The sequence below is a fragment of the Orcinus orca genome, chromosome X (assembly GCF_937001465.1).
Source record: "Orcinus orca chromosome X, mOrcOrc1.1, whole genome shotgun sequence".
NCBI lineage: Eukaryota > Metazoa > Chordata > Mammalia > Artiodactyla > Delphinidae > Orcinus > Orcinus orca.
The window spans coordinates 100306541-100331338 of NC_064580.1; the positions used below are offsets into that span (position 1 = coordinate 100306541).

Below are 24798 nucleotides of genomic sequence, written 5' to 3' on the forward strand. Positions count from 1 at the left end.
CATTTTTCTTAAAGAATGTCATGGATGCACCTATAGGGAAGTCATGAAAAAGTATGTGGCACTGTATGTCTGTGGATGAGTCTTAACTGCTAGATTTGTGGTAGCTCTTCAAATTTGAGAGAAACAGGGAACAAGTCCATCACGTCAAAAACATAAGGTTTTATTCGCAAGGAATACCAACCTCAAAGAGGAGAAACGGGGTTCTTCTAAGAGCTATGAAAAGCAAGGATCAAGCCGTCACAGAAAAAAAAAAAAGTGTCTGACTGAGCGGTCGATGCACCTGAGAAGAGACAATTTTTAGAAAGCGCGGGAAAGAAATGGACAGGTCTTTTTTTTTTTTTTCTGGTGAGCCAGGTTCCTGATTGGTAGATTCCAAGCTCTACCCCCTGGGCGTTAGCAACAGAGAAGCAAAGGACTGTGATTGGCTGACAAGTTTCGCCTGCCTTAGGAAGCCGTGAGGGGGCGCCACAGTAGATCACAGTGCAGCGCTGTCTCGCTGAGGAGATGGCTTCGGTTTCCAAACTGGCTCCTGTAAGGGTGCTTACAGGCACTAACAACAGAGAAAAAATGAATATTCTAGACTTGTCTCTAGGTATGTAGATCCCGGACCCCAGCCCCCGCTAGTCAGGGCTGACTGGAGAAAGGCAGGCTGGAAGCGGTGCTGTGAGGCACACCCCCTGGGCGGGGAGGCTTCCCCTCTGTGCCAGCACCCGCCCCCATGTAGATAAAGCACCTGGCCAGCCTGCTGGCCCCTGCCTCTCCTCTCTGTTCCCATTTTCCCGCCTCAGGCTAGCCCTGACCAGACCGCCTCAGGCTAGCCCTGACCAGACCGCCTCAGGCTAGCCCTTACCTCTTAGGTGGGAAACTGGCCAAAGCTGACAGAAATCACGGAGTAGGGATTGCGGGAAAGGGCCTGGTGTGGGAAATGTAAAGCCGGCTGTGTCCGTATATTTTACCCTCTTAAGGAATGATAGCAAGTTACCCGCCCTTTCACAGTCCCTCACTCTTCGCAGGGTGTCACAAAGGACTGGATTCCAGGGGTTGGAGGAGCAAGGCTAAGGCTAAGGCTAATTTGTGAGGAGTGGTGGTCGAGCAGCCAGACTGGGCAAAGGGATGGTTTATTTGGTTGCTTGACTGGTGCCGATTCAGCATAGACCGCCTTTCCCTTCTGTTGGTGCTGTCTAGTGTCTCACCTCAGAGCTCTACTCGCTCTCATCCACTTAAACATGGGCAGCGGGAGGGAGGGAGGACAGACTGCTTAAATGAGGCGGGGTTGGCGGTGGGTGGGGGTAGGGCAGCACAGAGCAGAGGAGGAGAAAACCTTAGCTATGGGGGGGGGGGGGAAGGAGCAGCACAGCATCAGGGACTTTAGAAATGAGAGGGGGAGGAGCAGAGCAGTGAGGGCCGACTTGATATGGAGGGGAGGAGCAAAGGAGGGCCGAACTTGAAAATGGGAAGAGCAGTAAGAAGAGGTTTCACCTTAGAGATGAGGGTGGGAGAGCAGAGCAGGGACGGCGGAACTTAGAAATGGAAGGGCACGGAGCAGGGAGGGCTGATCTTACAAATGAGGAAAGAGATGAAGGACAGACTTCAGAAATGAGGAGCAAGGACAGAGGTTCAGACCTAAAATATGAGACAGGGAGCAGCAGTAAGGGCAATCATTAGAAGTGGGGAGAAAAAAAGTGGGGAGAACAAGGAGTAGGGACAGTGGACTTTAGGAAAGAGAGTGGAAGAGGAAACGGGGAGGGCAGACCTCAGAAATGAGCAGAGCATTGCAGCCAGGAAAACCTCGGAAGTGGTAGGGAGCAAGCAGAATGAACCATAGAAATAAAGAGGGTGAGAGAGCAACAGGGAGGGTGGACTTTTGAAATGAAAGTGGATTGCCTTTTTATTGTTGAGTTCTTTATATGTTGTGGATACTAGAACCTTCTCAGATACATGATTTACAAGTATTTTCTATTTTGTGGTTGTTTTTTCACTTTCTTGACAGTGCCCTTTGAAGCACAAAAGTTTTTAATTTTGATGAAGTACAATCTATTTTTTTCTTCCGTTTTTCATGCTTTGGTATAATATCTAAGAAATGATGAAGATTTACTCCTGTGTTTCCATCTAAGAGTTTTCTAGTTTGCACTTTTACATTCACATCTTTGATTCATTTTGAGTTAAATTTTTGCAGATAGAATGAGGTAGGATCTAACTACCTGCATGTGAATATCCAGTTCATTTGTTAAAAAGACTATTCTTTCTCCTATTAAATGGTCTTCTTGGTGGGATTGTTTTCTTAACCATTTTTGGGTAGTTCATTGCTAGGGTATAGAAATAGAATTTATTTTTGTGTATGGATCTTGTATTCTGCAACCTTGCTGAACTTGTTTATTAGCTCTAATATGTGTGTGTGTATGTGTGTATCCTTAGGATTTTCTCTATACGTGATCATGGCATCTGAGAATAGGGATAGTTTTACTTCTTTATTTCAAATCTGGTTGCCTTTTATTTCTTTTTCTTGACTAATTGTCCTGGCTACAATTTCCAATGAAATGTTAAATAGATGTGGTGAGAGCAAATGTCCTTAACTTGTTTCTGATCTCAGAGGCAAAGCTTTCAGTCTTTTACCATTAATCATCATTTTAGCTGTGGGTTTTTCATAGATGCCTTTTATGAGGTTGAGGAAGTTTCCTACCTCCCCCTTTGCTTCTGAGGGGGAATGGCCATGAATAGTACCTAAGAAATTTTCTTGTTTTTCTTTTTTTCTGCTTTCACATGTTTCTAACAATCTATTTCATGATCGGTATCAACAGGCTTTACTCTTCTAAGACATAGACCTTGTGGATTCCACACTACTGCTTGCTCCCCACCCCCAGCTCCAACATGAGTTCCTAAACATTTTGTGGCATTAAAATGACTTTTAAAAAATAGTATTTGGTCACTGGGGAGGGCTGGGACTATGGTCAGGCAAGTGAGGCACTTGCCAAGGGTGCAGAATTTAAAGAGGCACCAAAATTTCAGTGATCAAGATAAATAACATTTTTAAAGTTAATGTTTATTGGAGTATAGTTGATTTACAATGTTGTGTTAGTTTCTGTTGAACAGCAAAGTGAATCAGTTATACATATACATATATTCACTCTTTTTTAGGTTCTATTCCCATATAGGTCATTACAGAATACTGAGTAGAGTTCCCTGTGCTATACAGTAGGTTCTTATTAGTTATCTAATTCATGTATAGTAGTGTGTATATGTCAATCCCAATCTCCCAATTTACCCTACCCCCCAAGATAAATAATATTTTAGTGAAATATTTTTAAAAACCAAGGTACAACCCTCTGGTAGGTCACCCATTTTGGTAAACAGTATTTTCCTTTTGTAAATAAAGGAATTGGAGTGAGGCAAGTAAGGCAAAGTTGTTCAAGTACAGGGTCTGATATGGTCTTTTTTTGTTGTTGATATTTTGTTCATCAGGGATTGTTCTTGCACTGATTTTCATTTTTGAAAATATTGTGCTAAATATTACTTTTACCTTGCATACTGAGTTTTTTGGAGCCTCCTTAAATTTTATGCCTGAGGTAAGTGCTTCACTTGCCTTATTCTAGGCCCCGCCCTGTCACAGGGACTCTGAGTGGGGGGAAAATCCCAGAACTGAGGGCAATTTATAGCACTTAGGTAAATCCAAATGCTTTCTGCACTTTTCTTTGTGTTGATTTCATTGATTGGTGTTTAACAGATGCTTATAGAGGTAAAAATATAAACTGGTAAATAGCCAAAGCAATGAGTTTCTCTCAAAATTCAGAGAATTAGGGGTCACAGTTGCAGAGCAGCCTGGTCCCCCAAATTTAGTGGTTGTTTGACCTTGTGCAAGTTTCTTTATCTCTTGGAGCCTGAGTTTCCTCAGTTGAGTAGTATCTGCATCATAGAGTTGTTGAGGATTAAATGAGATACTACAGGTAATGTGCACAAACCTGTGGAAAAAGTTGAGTAAATGTTGGCTATATGTCCTTCAGAAAGTGGACCTACAGCCTCACTTTTGGGTAGCTAGCAATTTGGGAAGCTGGAGTAGTTACCTACTCTCTCTCTCTGGATTTGGATATCAAACTTTAGAGATGTAGCCAACTTGAGAGGGATTAAAAATCATTTGGTTGAGGGATGGGGTTTAAACGGTAGATAATGTCAAGCTTTGGGAGACTGAGGGAGGTGTTTGTTTGGTTTAACTTGGACAATAGCAGATTCAACGGATTTAGGAGGCACTGTCATTTCAGTAGATGATTAGAGCTAGGGGGATACTGGAGAATGTAATTTGGAAAAGATAGGCTCAAATCATGGTTGGAAGGCCGAGGAAAGATGTCGAATTGAATATGGTAAGTTAGTTGGAGGCTGCATATGATAGTAAAATTTCATAATTTTAGGGTTGTAAAAAAATATTTAAGACATCACTGGTTCATGCTCTTAAAGATTGGTTCTCCAACAAATGAGTCCGGGTTTTGATCTTTTCAGTGGGAACAGGCAAAACTTTTTTTTTTTTTTTTTTTTTTGTGGCACACGGGCCTCCCACTGCTGTGGCCTCTCCCATTGAGGAGCACAGGCTCCGGGCATGCAGACTCAGTGGCCATGGCTCACGGGCCCAGCCGCTCCGCGACATGTGGGATCTTCCCGGACCGGGGCTCGATCCTGCGTCCCCTGCATCGGCAGGCGGACTCTCAACCACTACGCCACCAGGGAAGTCCCCTTTTCATCTTTTTTTTTTTTTTTTTTTTTTTGCGGTATGTGGACCTCTCACTGTTTTGGCCTCTCCCGTTGCGGAGCACAGGCTCCGGACGCGCAGGCTCAGTGGCCATGGCTCGCGGGCCCAGCCGCTCCGCGGCATGTGGGATCTTCCCAGACTGGGGCACGAACTCGTGTCCCCTGCATCGGCAGGCGGACTCTCAACCACTGCGCCACCAGGGAAGCCCCCCCATTTCATCTTTTAAACAGAGTTTCATTTACCTGTGTTACAGACTGTCAGGACAAATTTCTACTGTCTATTGTGTAGCTTGTTTTCCTGTACTCTACTTTGGTGTGCTTATCTTCCCTTGTACAAGTGACCCTTTTGCACAATTGATGTGAAATTCAATTGTGGGATAAGTACAACAAAAATAACAAAGAGAAAATTGAATTTCTTATTAGTTAAATGAATTTTATATAGCAGCTGTGGGTGTAGTCATTAAACCCGAACCCATATTACAGGGCTGCTTATATTTTAAAGAGAAGCTAGTACTATCACTTATGAGTCTAAATTAGATGAAAGCAGTGACCATTTTTAAGAAAATTTAAATGTCAACACCATAACAAAATCCTTTGTAGTCTAGGGCAATGAATGGCCTTAAGGTATGGCTAAATAAGTGGGAAAATAATGTATTATTGACTCAAAGAGTCTCCTTATTGTAGATTTGGATGGATACCAGAGCATATTTCTACCTTCTCTCTTCTAAAACAGTTACCATGAGTCAAAATATCTTGATGCTGTTGGCCAGGTAGCAGATATGAAACTTATACACATTTGTTGAACTTTGACAATCTCTGTAAAGCCTATTTGCGAATGACATTTTTATAAAAATCCCGTCTTGTATGAAATGTACAACTTTTTGCTTTCTGTATTACTACTGCTATTCGCTACTCTTTCTCTGACGTTTGTTCATTCATATTACTAAGGAGTTATATGACATTTGGATTGAGTCAAACTGAGACGGGAAAATGCTTCCATACAGTAATATATTCAAAAGGAAAGGATTCAAAAAATCCTGTGGGATTAATGTAGCACTCTCAGGATGACCTTAAAACTGAAGTCTTTATAATGTTATGTGTAAGCTAAACTAATGGAGAAGGATTTGAATTTAGGGGAAGAGGACTCTAGGTATTTCCAGAGCCATTTTATGTACTTCGCTCATGAGTTTATAAGAATTATGTGAGTTGCAGGGTGGTTTGATTCAAAGCTCAAATGGCTGAAGTCCTTTTGGGCAAATAAGACCACAGACAGGATTTAAAGCCATGCCATAGTTTTCCTGTATAGCACTCTGTGGTTCAAAACAAGCATACCAAATGGTTGCATACCAAATCTTAGGCTGAAGGAATCAGGGGGACAGGGCAAAATGGGTGCTTGAATACTGGATTAGAGGTTGCTATTACACTAATTGAATGCTAAACTTGACTTTGTGCAATTAATTTCAAATAGAATTGAAAGGAAAATGCTATTTTAGTAGGAATACCACATTCAAATGAATGGTCACTAGCCTCGGTGCTGCTGTTTTAATTCTGGGGAATAGCTGAGCTTTCAAAGGAGGAAGTGTAATGTAGTGGCAAGGGTCTTGGACTAGAATCTGTCCTAGCTTGTTAACAGAATAATTTTCTGCCCTCAAGTAAGTCATGCAATCTTCCTGAGTCTGTTTTCTTCTTCTTTTTGGCCATGCCACATGGTTTGTGGGATTTTGGTTCCCCTACCAGGGACTGAACCCGAGCCCTCGGCAGTGAGAGTGCACAGTCCTAACCACTGGACAACCAGGAAATTCCTGTTTTCTTCGTTAAAAGTGAGGCTAATCTCTGCTGACCTTTAAGTGTGGGGGCACAGTATATATCAGACACTTAATAATTGTTTGTTCATTTATTTTCTTATTTATTGAGTGTCTCATATATGCCAGGTACTGTGCCAAGAGCTTTTATGTGGAAATGCTCTGTAAACTTTAAAGTGTTATTCAATTTAAAGGTGTTATTTTATTTAAAAAAATTTTTTGGTGATACTGTGCAGCTTGTGGGATCTTAGTTCCCCAACCAGGGATGAACATGGGCCAAGGCAGTGAAAGCCCGGAATCCTAACCAATAGGCCACCAGTGAACTCCCTTAAAAGTGTTATTATTAATCCACATGGTTTACCCATTGAGCCATCCCTGTCATAAAGCATTGGATAAATATTTCTCAACTGTAGCTGTAGGTCGGCATGAGCCTTGAGAAATTTTCTATTTTGTTTAATCCTTATGCAATTCTAAGACAGAGCTTGATGTTAATTTTGGTCACTCTGAGGACAGGAAAAGTTTAAAGGCACTGCAAATTGTGTTTGAGTGCCACAAGGCAGAGCACTCCCTCATGTGAAAGCACTTACTTCATTGTGAAAGATACCAGTGCTTCATTTTCTCCTCTCTGGAAGTTTTGCTTTCCTATATGGGAAGTCACCTATCTCATTGGGTCTCTGTAGGCTGGGTAGTGATTGTTTCAGGGCTGATGAGGGAGAAGGGTTGGAGATTCAAAAATCTTCCTGTGGTGTCCTGTAAAATGTTCTGATAGTGCACTCCCTTATACAGTTGACCCTTGAACAACACAGGTTTGAACTATGCGAGTCTACTTTGTTGACTGAAAAAAAAACGCACAACCTAAAAGTTGAGAATTAGGTTTAATTTGGCAGACTTTCTGAGGACTTAAGCCCAGAAGACAGCCTCTCAGATAGCTCTGAGGGACTGCTCTGAAGATGTAACAGGGAAGAGCCAATTCTGACTCCATGTTGAATCTGTTTCTTATACTTTAACCTTTGCTTTTTGTTGCTTTTGTTATTATAATCACTCTCTATAGCTGTAAGCATACATAATGACCTGCCATAGGGAACCCTGCCCCTCTGCCTGACTGTTAGACTAAAAGCCCTTTGTTCAACAGAGAGACATTGTGACCCTGCCCACCTGTGAATGGCTGCAGAAAAGAAGAAATTAACACATCCCCTCCTATTTTGCAAGATAAATGGCTTTTTTACTTTACTTCCTCACCTCCTCTCCCTCTCTGTTCTATAAAAGAAACTGGCATTCAGATCCAGATAAGATGGCTTTTTGGAGACCCTAGTCCACCATCTTCTTGGTCTGCCGGCTTTCCAAATAAAGTCGCTATTCCTTGCCTCAGCACCTTGTCTCCCGATTTATTGGCCTGTTGTGCGGGAAGCAGAGCGAGCTTGGACTCGGTAACAAAGAGGTAAGGGAGGAGCCTGGATATATGGAAAAAACAGGCAGTCGGAAACTCAAAAGATAATTAATTAAATTATCTAATTAAGATAATTAAATTAATCAAAAGATAATAAAGTTAATTAAAGAAAACCAGCCATCTGCTGTTAATGAATTTAGCACTTTTCTATATATGGGAAGATGCAAGAATCTTGAGCTCATTGAAGTGATTCCTTTGATATGCACCTTAACTATCTAGGGCCAGTATCTGGGGTTGTTTTCTATCCTGGATCCCCTCAGGGTGCACAGGGAGGCTGCAGTAGCTGATGGCTAGTTGGCAGCAACATCCTTTGTTTACTGATATGGCAGGCAACATTCTTTGTTCACAACTTATACTTGGATTTGTTTTATGGTAAATACTATAGTCTACACCATCTCTGGTTGATTGAATCCACAGAGGCGGAGCCACAGATATGAAGGAACCATGGATACAGAAGAACCATGTATAGGGAGGGACGGCTATAAGTTATATGCAGATTTTCAACTGCAGGGAGAGTCAGCACCCCTAACCCTCATGTTGTTAAAGGGTCGACTGTAAGGTAATGAGAAAAAAGTCTATACAGAGGTTTGTACAGATTTTAAATGTAGAATACAGGAGAAACAACAGAAGAAAAATTAAAAAGAAAAGAGAATGCATAAAAAATACAAGGAACAGGGACTTCCCTGGTGGCACAGGGGTTAAGAATCTGCCTGCCAATACAGGGGACAAGGGTTCGATCCCTGCTCTGGGAAGATCCCACATGCCATGGAGCAACTAAGCCCGTGCGCCACAACTACTGAGCCTTCTCTCTAGAGCCCTTGGGCCATAACTGTTGAGCCCGCGTGCCACAACTACTGAAGCCCGTGTGCCTAGAGCCCTTGCTCTGCAACAAGAGAAGCCACCACAATGAAAAAAGCCTGAGCACCACAATGAAGAGTAGACCCCACTCGCTGCAACTAGAGAAAGCCCATGCGCATCAACGAAGACCCAACTTGGCCAAAAACAAATAAATAAAAAATAAATAAATTTTAAAAAAAGAATACAAGGAACAGAAAATTAAAGACTATGTCTGCAGGAAATATTACAGCCAATGGCTGCTGAGAGACAGACAGAACAAAGGCTTAAAATAGGATAGTCAAGAAATGATACTCAGTTGATTATTGGGCTTTACCCTGATTTTTACCTTTGGAGGTATCAACTATTTCAAAGAAAATCAGAATCAGGTTTTTGGAGACCTGAGGTAGGACTAGTATTAAGCAAAATAATAAAGGAGTGGTTAATCTTTGGTATCTGTTTCCTCTTTGCACCCTTCTCAGCTCCCCCTCTTTCTTCTAGTTTCACTGGGTCCTTCCAAATGCCTAACCTGTGCTTATTTCTAAAGATACCTTGACCTAAGTAAGCTTTGATCCACCGATAAAACATCCAACCTTTAGACCTTTCCATCCCAGAGTTTAGGAGAGATACTTTAGAGCAGGTGGTACCTGTCTCTCATCCTTCAAATCATGCCATGTAAGTGCTCTTCACGTGAGTGCATAAGAACATGCCTGACTGCAAAGTAAAATCTGATTGCTTCCTACTATTACACTAATCTTGATTCCTCACCTCTTTGGTATCTCATGTGAATGTCCATTGCCCTTGTTTTCTTTCTTACTTTTCAAGAAAATAAATGCAACTAATTATCTAGCTCTTACATATAGTCTTGCAAAAGTGTCATCTTACATATAGGGATGACACTACTGCTCTACATTTCTCTGAAACTAAAATAACGTTTAGTAAAATCATTTATTTAAATGATTTCCCCCTTAAGCTACTATATTCTGAGAGTATTTTATTTTTGCATAAATGAAGTTACTATAAATCTGTTTAACAGGAATTTTTCTCTTTATTGTTCCAGGAAACTAACCCTAAAATGTCTGCATTGTTTGATCTTTGTTATGGTTTCACAAGTTCATTATTATTATAGTGTTATTTTTCAGGGCTACCAATTTTTTAAATATTCTAAAATACGATGAGGTAAGAATATAGATTATTCTCTTGAGACACATTGTTGTAATTCAGCTTTTTTCATTGTCTTTATTTTTTTCTGTGTTTTCTAATACAGATGACATTATAATACTTAGAAAGATAGGTATGGACACTGAAGAAGTAAAGAATGAGACACAGAACGATAAAAAAAATACCTCAGTTTCAAGACAGCAATCAAATGCTGATAAGCATCACCAGCAGAGAGGTAAAGTATACAAAAAATCACACGTGGTAAAAAGAGTCTGAAATATTTGTGAGTAACTGGGAAAGCAAACTCACAAATTTGGAATGTGTTCTAAAGTTGCACTGTGTTGCTAGTTTTATCTTTCCTGGAAATGTATGCATACAGGATTGGTAAAAATTTATGCCATGACAAATGAAAACAAAATTTTTAATTGATATGAGTTACTTCCTTAAGAGAGAGCAGGTTAAGAATGAGAAATGTTTTGTACTTGTTCCCAAGCGTGTCTAGATGGTCCAGTTCCACTTTAAGGAGGCAATACAGAAGGGTTAAGAGTATGGTTAATAGCCTGAGCACCATGGCATCCACATTTTGAAAAAATAAATGCTGTAGGACAAAGAGAGTGCAGAAGAACATGAAGAAAGCCTTTTGTATCCCTAATCACATTGGTCAATGCAGTGTGCATATTTTAATGTGAACGTGCTGTGTATTGCCATAGTAGAGAATTCTTTTCAACAATTAATGATCTCCATGGTCTAGTGAACAGGTTGGAACCGTCTTGACATTGTGTGTACTCTGAGCCCCTTCCAGCTGTCTACCCATGTTCCTTACAGTATTTGTTTGAATCCTTCAGTGGCTTAGCAGTTTCTGAGAAAAGGAGGGATGGTGGTTATTATAGGGGCAAAACTGCTAAGAATGGTAAGGGGGCCAATCTCATGTTTCTGACTAAACATAAAATTGATCTTCGTGAGCCTTTGGAGAACTATATTCTCTGATCATTCCTTAAGCTGTCTTTACACCCAGATCAAAGCAGATGCTTGAGGCAAATATTCACATGATTAATACAAAACAGTTTCTCTGCATCTCTCTTTATTCTATTAGAGTATTCTTTCAATGAATTTCAGATAATATGTCCAACTTTGGTGGCATATGAAACCAAATTTGAGGTGCTGTATACAGAGAAGACTACTATATTAAGGTATACAAATAGAAATAGTATGGCAAAGACTGTTCTAGAGTTCACCGAGACTCTCAGGTGATATCAGATTAATGAAATATCAAAAGTTTTGCAAATACCAGTGCATAGCTTGAAAACAATGATATCACAGGTATTACTTCTGAAAGATATGTTGAATTTACTGACTGAAAATACAGAAAATAATTATTTTTTAAAGGATACTCAAGATTCATAAACAACGTTGAGAAAAGAAATGATGAAAAGCCAAACGGAGAAACTTTTGGATTCAAGTCTGGACAAAGCTCTTTAAACAGGCAGCCTTTAAAGAAGCAGGTAAATAAATACCAAGAATTAACCAATATAAAGGTCCTAAATTTAATATATTTCTTAATATTAAGGATTATTTAAAATTCTATTAAGAGCGGGGATTGTTTCTTAGTACTCCCCCATGCTGCCTGAAGCATAATTTAACTTCAATATTTGTTAATTGATTTTTCCTCTGTAACTGTTTTTTTTTTTATTAAGTTATTTATTTATTTTTGGCTGTGTGGGGTCTTTGTTGCTGTGTGCGGGCTTTCTCTAGTTGTGGTGAGCAGGGGCTACTCTTCGTTGCAGTGAGTGGGCTTCTCATTGCAGTGGATTCTCTCGTTGCAGAACACAGGCTGTAGGCACGCGGGCTTCAGCAGTTGTGGCACATGGGCTCAGTAGTTGTGGCTCGCGGGCTCTAGAGCACAGGCTCAGTAGTTGTGGCACACGGGCTTAGTTGCTCTGCAGCATGTGGGATCTTCCCAGACCAGGGCTCAAACCCGTGTCCCCTGCATTGGCAGGCAGATTCTTAACCATTGCGCCACCAGGGAAGCCCCTGTAACTGTTTTAATAAACATTTATTTTTGCTATTTTCAATCACTGCTAGAAATTTTGAATTTATAAAATGCCAAAAGAGATGACTGTTTTCATGATTTGTCTTGTATAATCATTCTCATTTTTGTCCTTATATAATAAGAGTTGTTGATCTTAAGTTTTAGTATAAAAACAGTTTTAGTAGACTTGTGAAAGAATTGTAAAAACTAAAAGTCAGATGACATTAGTGTATGACATAAACTCTGGAACCAACAGATGGGACTTACTATAGTTGTACATTTTATGGTGGTAAATCCATCACCTCTAAACTTGTATAGATGAGCCAGTCACTGGACAGAAATTTTAGAGGCGCTCATATCCAGATTCATAAGTTAACATTGATACTACGGTTTCAGCTTGCCCTATAAAGTGATTCTTCTTAAAGCGTTATGTGGTCATTTAGTAAAAAATGTTGATTCTGGGAGCTTAAACCATTTTTGCCAAATTATATAAATGCAAATTTTGGGGGAAGGAGAACATGTTGCATATTCAAATATTTAGAGGATTGATTTAGCAAATGTTAATTAAATGTCTATTCTAGGCACTATGCAAGGTACCAGAACAGCCCTGCTTCAAATATTATATGTGGTGGTGGGAAAGAAAGATAAGAAAGAAATTTAATGCCAGGCAGTTTACAATACATGTTCTAACACGGTTATAAGTTATATATTGTGGGGATGCAGCAATTCATTTTGATTAAGGGGATTTGTGAAAGTTTGACGGAGGAGATGGTATTTAATCTGTAAGGTGAGAAAGTTTTTGATAAAGTTTGGAAAGAAGGACATGAGCTTACGTTACAGTATGAAACGCATAAATGAACTAAGAATATCGTAAAATAGTATTTTCAAATTGAAAGCATCTTTCTTTTAGAGGTTTTTTTGTTTGTTTGTTTGTTTTTTATGGTATGCGGACCTCTCACTGTTGTGGCCTCTACCGTTGTGGAGCACAGGCTCTGGACACACAGGCTCAGCGGCCATGGCTCACGGGCTTAGCCGCTCTGCGGCATGTGGGATCTTCCTGGACCGGGGCACGAACCCATGTCCCCTGCATCGGCAGGCGGACTCTCAACCACTGCGCCACCAGGGAAGCCCTGAAAGCATCTTTCTATTTCTCATACTTTTCAGACATTTGAGACTGTCATTATAGCAGAACTCACTGGAAAAAAGTACTCTGCAATATAGAAATGTGATAAAATGTAAACATAATTATTCTACTAATAAATTGAATAACAATTACAGCTTTCAATCATGCTTTGAAATTCTAATAAGCTAGCTTTGTATTTCACAAGATTTAATCCTAATATCAGTAAAACACGATTGTATTTATTCAACACAACTCTTTTTGATAGTTTCTGTTGTTTATAAGGAAAGTTTCTGTTTTTGATAATTTCTGTTGTTTTCTAAAGGTAGAAATCTGTGGTATCCAATTTGACGAAATTAGTTTTTATATAAACATTTGCAAAAAGACCACAAGTTCCTTTGGAAAGGTACTTGGATGCATATGGGTCTTTAAGAGATAGGTCTCAATCCTTCCTGCTGACCCACTGTGTTCCCAACACTAGTCACTTAGAAAAGAAAATGTACATGTGCATTCCACCCAATCTCCTTATTTATGTTTTACAGTAGAAAATCTGGAGTGTGACTATGGCTTTATGCTTTAGCAAAGCAGCAGATTTGTCATATTTTTTATTTTACTAAAGTTTTATGTGAATAATATTCTTTATACCAATACCTCCCCTTCCTTTTAATAGTTGCATTCAGCTTCTGGTAGTGTTATACTACAAAGTCACAATGTCAGAGCTAGGGCATATTTTGTTTGCCAGGCACTATTTGCTAGTGGAAAGCTTGATTTCTTAGCATGGTCCATATGACTTTGTCCACTTACATTTATGTAGCATCATAGAGATTTGTCAAGGGTTTCATTACTTCCATTTGACTGATTCACTCCACTGCCCTTTTGATTTAAAAAGTGAAAAGGTAGAAAGACTGAGTTGTTGTCAGGCCAGTTTACTTTAACAGTATTAAGCCTACCTTCTGCTTTCTTTATAGCTACCTATCCCCTCACTTATTTGTCTTTCCCTCTAGAATTAAGTATTAATTTATATAGAAGAGATAGATAATTTATTGTAAGTTTTTTTAAATTGAAGTATAGTTGATTTACAATATTGTGTTAGTTGATAGTTTCTTTTTCACCTGATTCTGAACAGGTGAAGAATAAATAGTATGATTTTGAACACTTTCTTGTGGTTCTAAGGATTTGTGCTACAAAATATTAAATACTCTGTCTCTCAACTATAAAGTCAAAGAATTGGTTGTTTCTTTAGGTAAAACACAGATCCAGAAAATGGTAGGTAGAGTATGACCTTGGAATATATTCAAATTCACAAAGCAGTTAATTTTCCATATTTAAAACATTTTATTAAAGTTTTATATGCATAATATTCTTTGTGCCAATGCCATGAGAGATCAGAGCTTTCTACATATTAGTCCTGAAAACTGTTTAGTCTTTAAAAGTAGGGGCAGTGGGGCTTCCCTGGTGTTGCAGTGGTTAAGAGTCTGCCTGCCGATGCAGGGGACACGGGTTCGTGCCCCAGTCCGGGAAGATCCCACATGCCACGGAGCAGCTGGGCCCATGAGCCATGGCTGCTGAGCCTGCGTGTCCGGAGCCTGTGCTCTGCAACGGGAGAGGCCACCACAGTGAGAGGCCCGCATACCGCAAAAAAGAAAAAAAAAGTAGAGGCAGTGGAATTCTAAAAAAAGAGTTTCCCATAGAAATGGGCTTAACAAAATATCATTATGAGTTAATGAAATCAATAGGGTATATGTTTCATTTGTTTTTCAAAATTGCGGTTCTTTGCAGGAGAAGTGCAATGAAAATTCTAAAGCCCAAGCAGTGATGAATCAAGGCCAATCAGAGAGGAACCAACATCAATCAGAAGGATCTCAAGGCCAATCAGAAGAAAATCAACACTATTCAGAGAGATCTCGAGGCCACTCAAAGAGATCTCATGGCCAAGCAGAGAGATCTCATCGTCAATCAGAAAGATCTCATGGCCGAAAAGAGAGATCTCATCATCAATCAGAAAGATCTCATGGCCAAGCAGAGAGTTCTCATCGTCAATCAGAAAGATCTCGTAGCCAATCAGAGAGATCTCATCGTCAATCAGAAAGATCTCGTGGTCAAAAAGAGAGATCTCATCGTCAATCAGAAAGATCTCATGGCCAATTAGAGAGATCTCATCGTCAATCAGAAAGATCTCATGGCCAAGCAGAGAGATCTCATTGTCAATCAGAAAGATCTTGTAGCCAATCAGAGAGATCTCATGGTCAATCAGAAAGATCTCGTGGTCAATCAGAAAGATCTCGTGGTCAATCAGAAAGAGCTCGTGGCCAATCAGAGAGATCTCGTGGTCGATCAGAAAGATCTCGTGGTCGATCAGCAAGATCTCATGGCCGATCAGAGAGATTTCATGGTCAATCAAAGAGATCTCATGGCCAATTAAAGAGATCTCGTAGCTATACAGAAAGATCTCATGACCAGTCGGAGAGATCGCATGACCGCTCTGAGAGATTCCACAGTCACTCAGAGAGATCTCATGACGATTCAAAGATATCTAATGTCCTATCAGGGAGATCTTATGGCCAAACAGGGAGATTTCATGGTCAATCAGAGAGATCTCATGACCAATCATGGAGATATAAAAGATACTCATCAGTAGAAATTGAATTTAACAGGTAAAAACAATGAGTACTTAACTATTAATGTGTTGAGTGATATGGAAATGTAAAGGCATGCTTTATATATCTATATTTTAATGGCTAAATATGTATTTGTTGAAACAGAATTGAACTGGGACAAAGATATTAATAGAATAGAGGTGATGTATTCATGGCATCAATATTCTTTCAACTTACTGATGCCCTCTAGCTATCATCCAGTTTCCTAATTACCCTAATTAAGTTGTTCCATCTAGGTCAGCTTCCCTGGAAGAGCTCCAATGTACTCAATCTTTCCTACTGAGCCTTTCCCACAATCAAAGTATATTGACTCAGTGTCCCATTCTCTTTGAACCTTCCAACCTGCTAGGCTAGCTAATCTAACAATGAACTATGCTAGATTGATAATATATAATCTCTGATAATGAATTCCTCTGTTTCCCTCCTCTACCTCCTTTCTAAAGAGTCTTCAGGGAGCCCTCAGCAGACAAATAATAGGTGTATCTTCGGGCAGCTGAACTTTTCTGCTTTCCACAAATCAGAACATAGGAGAGGTCTAGCTTATGCATAGTTGCAACCCTAACCTAAATATATTTTGAATATTGTGTATATTCACTATTGCCTTATAAAACTGTTAGGCTAGGTCTGTCCGCCCTAACAAAAGGACCAGAGAAATTTAATAGTATTGCAGATTGTTTGAGTTTTAAAAACCTCAAGACATTTTTATTGTAATTGGCTAGGTAATTGAGTAAAAACATTATTTTTAATTTAAATTTCTCAGTGATTGTCTTCATTTTGCATTGCCTATAAATGTCTAGTCAAATACTTTAGCTCATATTAACTGCATAGAGTTGCAGTTTTCAGCTAAAAAAATTATTTCCACAATGTATATGTGGGTTATTGTGTATATAGACAATGTCTGATGTAGGCACCGTTTTAATGCTAAAGGCCCCACCCTACTTATATTAGCAGTATACAAACAGTTTCCTATAAAAAGTTAACATATGTTTAACACTGATGAAGCAATTATTTCTACATTTATCAGGGATTTTCATGTTTTGCTTCATTTTACACATCCATTTTTGTTTGTCAAGTGGTATAACACTTCCACTAAGGCACTGAAATTCCACTTACTGTTTTCCAATGACATATTCTGTCTTTTTTTTTTTTTTTTTTTTTTGCGGTACGCGGGCCCCTCACTGCTGTGGCCTCTCCCACCACGGAGCACAGGCTCCGGACGCGCAGGCCCAGCGGCCATGGCTCACGGGCCCAGCCGCTCCGCGGCACGTGGGATCCTCCTGGACCGGGGCACGAACCCGCGCCCCCCGCATTGGCAGGCAGACCCTCAACCACTGCGCCACCAGGGAAGCCCATATTCTGTCATTTTACAAGTGCATTTTAAAATATAATGAACAATTCTGCTCAGTTTTTTCTCCTTTATCTTCTATTATTATAATTTTTTTTGTATCCTTAGCACAAGTAAGTAATTCTTGCTTGGTTAAAGTTATCAAATGTAGAACTCTTACTAAAGAACACATAAAGTACAGAAAATTAATATACTTTGATAATTGATCCCTTGGAGATTAATTCTTCTACTCCATAACTTTCCATTCTAATATATATATATATATATATATATATATATATATATATATATATAGGTTGACCAGTTAGGTTTAATAATATCCTTAAGACCTGGAGTTGGCTTATGCACCACTCAGGCTAGCTTCACCAAAAGACAAACCAGAAATGCTAAACTTCTGCCTTAATTTTTAAGGCATTTCTACCTTAAAAAAAAAAAATAAGTCACCAATGTAGAAGCCCAATGTGGTCTGAACAAAAGACAGGTAACTAGGCAAGCATCTGGAATAAAATATGGTAGCATATTCGGAATATTATTTATTTATGGGGACTTACAATGACTTTTTTCAATTTTGAAAAACCAGTATGATTCTTTAAAATTCTAAAGAGGATTTATTATTGTAAACAAGGTGTGAATTTGTATTTTTAACGCCCCCAAGATACCTGATAACAATTTCAGCTTTTGCTCCTTTTTCCTGATTTGGTAATTATATCCACAGTCAGATGTTTTCCTTGGCTAGAGTAATATGTAAATAGGAAAGCTTAACAAAAGAAAAACTTCTTCGTAACCTCCGCTAAGTAGCTTACAAGAAATGAGTGGCAAAATCTGTATATCTTTGCATTAGCTGGGCTGTCTACCTGATGAAAGCTTTTCTAAACACAGAAAATAGCTTCAGAGGAAATGAGGTGCTTAGTTTTGGAGTGCTTGCCGTTTAAACTCCAATTATAGAGTGATAACTGATATATCTCATTACCATTACATCATTCAAAGTAATTCTTGAAGTAAATTCAAATCTGATTATAATCAACAAATCAGATCTTTGGATCTTTCAAAATAAATGATTGCTTTTTAAAATATCACCATTTATGATTCATATCAGGACTTTTGCAAAGAAAAATTGGAGTGAATACTTACAGAAACAGATGCAGCAAAGAAATGATACAATGAACATGAGTCCAAGTGTAAGTATCAGCACTTTCAAATTTATAGCAGAGAAACTGTGATTTTACAGATTTTCATTTGAATAGGCTTTCTTCCTGTGTCTTTGTTGGCATCTACTTATATTGATGATTAATATATTTTAAAACCTGTTTACCAACATCAAATGTAGGAAGAAGCCACATATGTCATACATGTCTTCATGAGTCAAGTGTTTCCAGCCTTTTGGATAATTGCTTGCACAAAAAAGTTTCCTGCTCCTCTTCCATTACCCCCCATTCTACCTTATATTATTTAGCTTCTAAGTGGGCACTAGACAAAAGTGAGAAAGAATGATACAAATAAAACTTATTTGTAGCACGTACTTAATATTTTAAACAATCTTTTACAACCGTTGAATCCTCAGGACATTGTCTTTATTTTACTATTTATTACTGAAGATCTGTGAACAGCAATTACAAGAAATGAAGTAAATAGTATATTGAGCAAGCCAATTAAGTCCATTTTGCTGGAAACTTTCATCTTTAATACAGAACATGTGTGTTTGACATAAGTGTTTAGATGAAATTGAGTAGATGTAGCTCCTACCTGAAACACCTAATATTTATCCCTACACATGACACTCTGGTATTTCTTCCAGTACTTCTACCTGCAGGAAAAGACAGGCTAGCTTAAATAGTAATGTGATATACTGTAAAGCGGTCTAGTCTGGGTCTCAGAGAGTTGGCTTCCCTGCCTGGCTAATCCCCTTAGTAGCTGTGTGTATGACCATGAGCAAGTCACCTCCCCTGCTGTAAATCTTAGTTTTGTTCCCCTGTGAATGAGATTAGAATGAAAGATATCTATGAGATGGTTAAAGAAATCTAAGTATTATGATCTAGTAGCTAATGACAGGGGCTTTGGATTCACACTTGGATAGAATCATGTTTCTACCACTTAATTTCATATTTAATCAATTCTAAGACATGCTTTTTTTTCAGTTTTCAATATCTCTGAAATCAGGAAATGTCTTGCATTTAATGGTATAGTTAAATTGAAAACTTAAAATCTTTTTAGTGGTACATAAAATAACAGTACATGTTACAATCATGGTATCTTAGATTTGATGAAACATGGTGGCTGAGGAACCTTGGTCAAGTTCCTTTGAGCCTATTTTCTCAGCTACAAAATGGGAACAATATTGGCCTCTTAGGTTGTTGTGATGATTAACTGAAATATATGTAAACATTTTAGGCTAGAAACAGGATTGTGGTAAGCATTCTATACATTGGAATTCCTATTATTTTATCATTACTATGATGATGATTATATAAACTTATTATAATCATTCCTTCAGTGTTCATTGTGGCAATATTAACATGATAACCATAAAAGTTCTTACATTCTAATTAATTTTATGTGATTCAATTTATATATATATAAATATATATACACACGTATATATACACACATACATATATATGTATGTATACACACTCATTCATTATTGAAGGGATTTTCAATGTGAAGTGAGAAATCCCCACTGGAATATAGGGGCAAATAGGAATATGCTTTAAATAGGAACAAAACCTCTAACAGGCTTCCAGATACAGTTAAAACCTCACAGGTGTTTCTATTTGTCCATTCATTTCTTGAATCTGACTTCAGTTCCTACCTTTCCATTAAATTTTACTATCAAAAATTTATTACTTTCGGGGCACCTTCGGAGCTGCGGAGGAGAGCGCAGCAACAGGGGTGCAGAGGGCAAAGTGGGGAGATTCCCGCACAGAGGATCGGTGCCGACTGGCACTCAGCAGCCCAAGAGGCGTGTCTGCTCACCCGCCGGGGCGGGCGGGTCTGCGAGCTGAGGCTCGGGCTTTGGTCGGAGCGCAGGGAGAGGACTGGGGTTGGCGTCGTGAACACAGCCTGAAGGGGTTAGTGCACCACGGCTAGCCGGGAGGGAGTCCGGGAAAAGGTCTGGAGCTGCCGAAGAGGCAAGAGACTTTTTCTTCCCTCTTTGATTCCTGGGGCGCGAGGAGAGGGGATTAAGCGCGCTGCTTAAAGGAGCTCCAGAGACGGGCACGAGCCGCGGCTAAGAGCGCGGACCCCAGAGACAGGCAGGAGACGCTAAGGCTGCTGCCGCCACTGCCAAGAAGCCTGTGGGCGAGCACAGGTCACTATCCACACCTCCCTTCCGGGGAGCCTGTGCAGCCCGTCACCGCCGGGTTCCCGGGATCCAGGGACAACTTCCCCGGGAGAACGCACGGCGCGCCTCACGCTGGTGCAACGGGGCGCCTCAGGCTGGTGCAACGTCACGCCGGCCTCTGCCTCCGCAGGCTCGACCCGCACTCCGTGCTCCTCCCTCCCCCACGGCCTGAGTGAGCCAGAGCCTCCGAATCAGCGGCTCGTTTAACCCCGTCCTGTCTGAGCGAAAAACAGACGCCCTCTGGCGACCTACACGCAGAGGCAGGGCCAAATCCAAAGCTGAGCCCCTGGGAGCTGTGAGAACAAAGAAGAGAAAGGGAAATCTCTCCCAGCAGCCTCAGAAGCAGCAGATTAAAGCTCCACAATCAACTTGATGTACCTGCATCTGTGGAATACATGAATAGACAACGAACCATCCCACATTAAGGTGCTGGACTTTGAGAGCAAGAGTTATGATTTTTTCCCCTTTTCCTCTTTTTGTGAGTGTGTATGTGTATGCTTCTGTGTGAGATTTTGTCTGTATAGCTTTGCTTCCACCATTTGTCCTAAGGTTCTATCCATCCGTTTTTTGTGTTTTTTTCTTTTTTTTGATATTTTTGTTTTCTTACTAATTATTTTTTAATTTAATAACTTTATTATATTTTACTCTATTTCATTTTACTTTATCTTCCTTCTTTCTTTCTTTTTTCCTTCCCTCCTTCCTTCCTTCCTTCCTTCCTCCCACCCTCCCTCCCTCCTTCCTTTCTTTCTTTCTTTCCTTCTTTCCTTCTTTTCTTCTTTCTTTCTTCCTTCCTTCCTTCCTTTCTTTCCTTCTTCCTTTCTTTCTTTCTTTCCTTCTTCCTACTTCTACTAATTCTTTCTCTCTACTTTTTCTCCCTTTTATTCTGAGCTGTGTGGAGGAAAGGCTCTTGGTGCTCCAGCCAGGAGTCAGGGCTCTGCCTCTGAAGTGGGAGAGCCAACTTCAGGACACTGGTCCACAAGAGACCTCCCAGCTCCACATAATATCTCCCAGAGATCTCCATCTCAACACCAGCACCCAGCTTCACTCAATGACCATCAAGTTACAGTGCTGGACACCCTATGCCAAACAACTAGCAAAACAGGAACACAACCCCACCCATTAGCAGAGAGGCTGTCTAAAATCATAATAAGTCCACAGACACCCCAAAACACACCACCAGACGTGGACCTACCCACCAGAGAGACAAGATCCAGCCTCATCCACCAGAACACAGGCACTAGTCCCCTCCACCAGGAAGCCTACACAACCCACTGAACCAACCTTAGCCACTGGGGACAGACACCAAAAACAATGGGAACTACGAACCTGCAGCCTGCAAAAAGGAGACCCCAAACACAGTAAGATAAGCAAAATGAGAAGACAGAAAAACACACCGCAGATGAAGGAGCAAGATAAAAACCCACCAGACCTAACAAATGAAGAGGAAATAGGCAGTCTACCTGAAAAAAAATTCAGAATAATGATAGTAAAGATGATCCAAAATCTTGGAAATAGAATAGACCAAATGCAAGAAACATTTAACAGGGACCTAGAAGAACTAAAGAGGAAACAAGCAATGATGAACAACACAATAAATGAAATTAAAAATACTCTAGAAGGGATCAATAGCAGAATAACTGAGGCAGAAGAATGGATAAGTGACCTGGAAGATAAAATAGTGGAAATAACTACTGCAGAGCAGAATAAAGCAAAAAAAAAAAAGAAAAGAACTGAGGACAGCCTCAGAGACCTCTGGGACAACATTAAATGCACCAACATTCGAATTATACGGGTCCCAGAAGAAGAAGAGAAAAAGAAAGGGACTGAGAAAATACTTGAAGAGATTATACTGAAAACTTCCCTAATATGGGAAAGGAAATAGTTAATCAAGTCCAGGAAGCACAGAGAGTCCCATACAGGATAAATCCAAGGAGAAATACACCAAGAAACATATTAATCAAACTGTCAAAAATGAAATACAGAGAAAGCATATTAAAAGCAGCAAGGGAAAAACAACAAATAACACACAAGGGAATCCCCATAAGGTTAACAGCTGATCTTTCAGCAGAAACTCTGCAAGCCAGAAGGGAGTGACAGGACATAGTTAAAGTGATGAAGGAGAAAAACCTGCAACCAAGATTACTCTACCCAGCAAGGATCTCATTCAGATTTGATGGAGAAATTAAAACCTTTGCAGACAAGCAAAAGTTGAGAGAGTTCAGCACGACCAAACCAGCTTTACAACAAATGCTAAAGGAACTTCTCTAGGCAAGAAACACAAGAGAAGGAAAACACCTACAATAATGAACCCAAAACAATTTAGAAAATGGGAATAGGAACATACATATCGATAATTACCTTAAATGTAAATGGACTAAATGCTCCCACCAAAAGACACAGATTGGCTGAATGGATACAAAAACAAGACCCATATATATGCTGTCTACAAGAGACCAACTTCAGACCTAGAGACACATACAGACTGAAAGTAAGGGGATGGAAAAAGATATTCCATGCAAATGGAAACCAAAAGAAAGCTGGAGTAGCAATTCTCATATCAGACAAAATAGACTTTAAAATAAAGACTATTAGAAGAGACAAAGAAGGACACTACATAATGATCAAGGGACCGATCCAAGAAGAAGATATAACAATTGTAAATATTTATGCACCCAACATAGGAGCACCTCAATACATAAGGCAAATGCTAACAGCCATAAAAGGGGAAATCGACAGTAACACATTAATAGTAGGGGACTTTAACACCCCACTTTCACCAATGGACAGATCATCCAAAATGAAAATAAATAAGGAAACACAAGCTTTAAATGATACATTAAACAAGATGGACTTAATTGATATTTATAGGACACTCCATCCAAAAACAACAGAATACACATTTTTCTCAAGTGCTCATGGAACATTCTCCAGGATAGATAATATCTTGGGTCACAAATCAAGTCTTGGTAAATTTAGGAAAATTGAAAATGTGTAAGTATCTTTTCTGAGCACAATGCTATGAGATTAGATATCAATTACAGGAAAAGATCTGTAAAAAATAAAAACACATGGAGGCTAAACAATGCACTACTTAATAACGAAGTGATCACTGAAGAAATCAAAGAGGAAATAAAAAAATACCTAGAGACAAATGACAATGGAGACACGACGACCCAAAATCAATGGGATGCAACAAAAGCAGTTCTAAGAGGGAAGTCTATAGCAATACAAGCCCACCTTAAGAAACAGGAAACACCTCGAATAAACAACCTAACCTTGCACCTAAAGCAATTAGAGAAAGAAGAACAAAAAAACCCCAAAGTTAGCAGAAGGAAAGAAATCATAAAAATCAGATCAGAAATAAATTAAAAAGAAATGAAGGAAGCGATAGCAAAGATCAATAAAACTAAAAGCTGGTTCTTTGAGAAGGTAAACAAAATTGATAAACCATTAGCCAGACTCATCAAGAAAAAAAGGGAGAAGACTCAACTCAATAGAATTAGAAATGAAAAAGGAGAAGTAACAACTGACACTGCAGAAATACAAAAGATCATGAGAGATTACTACAAGCACCTCTATGCCAGTAAAATGGACAACCTGGAAGAAATGGACAAATTCTTAGAAATGCACAACCTGCTAATACTGAATCAGGAAGAAATAGAAAATATGAACAGACCAATCACAAGCACTGAAATTGAAACTGTGATTAAAAATCTTCCAACAAACAAAAGCCCAGGACCAGATGGCTTCACAGGCGAATTCTATCAAACATTTAGAGAAGAGCTAACACCTATCCTTCTCAAACTCTTCCAAAATATAGCAGAGGGAGGAACACTCCCAAACTCATTCTACGAGGCCACCATCACCCTGAGACCAAAACCAGGAAAGGATGTCACAAAGAAAGAAAACTACAGGCCAATATCACTGATGAACATAGATGCAAAAATCCTCAACAAAATACTAGCAAACAGAATCCAACAGCACATTAAACGGATCATACACCATGATCAAGTGGGGTTTATTCCAGGAATGCAAGGATTCTTCAGTATACACAAATCAGTCAACGTGATACACCATATTAACAAACTGAAGAAGAAAAAACATATGAGCATCTCAATAGATGCAGAGAAACCTTTTGACAAAATTCAACACCCATTTATGATAAAAACCCTGCAGAAAGTAGGCATAGAGGGAATTTTCCTCAACATAATAAAGGCCATATATGACAAAGCCACAGTCAACATCATCCTCAGTTGTGAAAAACTGAAAGCATTTCCACTAAGATCAGGAACAAGACAAGGTTGCCCACTCTCACCGCTCTTATTCAAC

The 24798-nt window shown here is 39.5% G+C and overlaps 1 protein-coding gene across 1 annotated transcript; it reads left to right on the forward strand.

Annotated features, from left to right (window-relative positions):
- Positions 1–504: 504 nt before the first annotated feature.
- Positions 505–23441, forward strand: LUZP4 (leucine zipper protein 4). Its single transcript, XM_049704529.1, is given in 8 exon segments — positions 505–592; positions 10085–10213; positions 11365–11480; positions 14907–14994; positions 15121–15401; positions 15403–15560; positions 15707–15761; positions 23193–23441. Coding segments are annotated over 8 exon segments (939 nt in total). The 3' UTR covers positions 23217–23441.
- The last annotated feature ends 1357 nt before the right edge of the window (positions 23442–24798 follow it).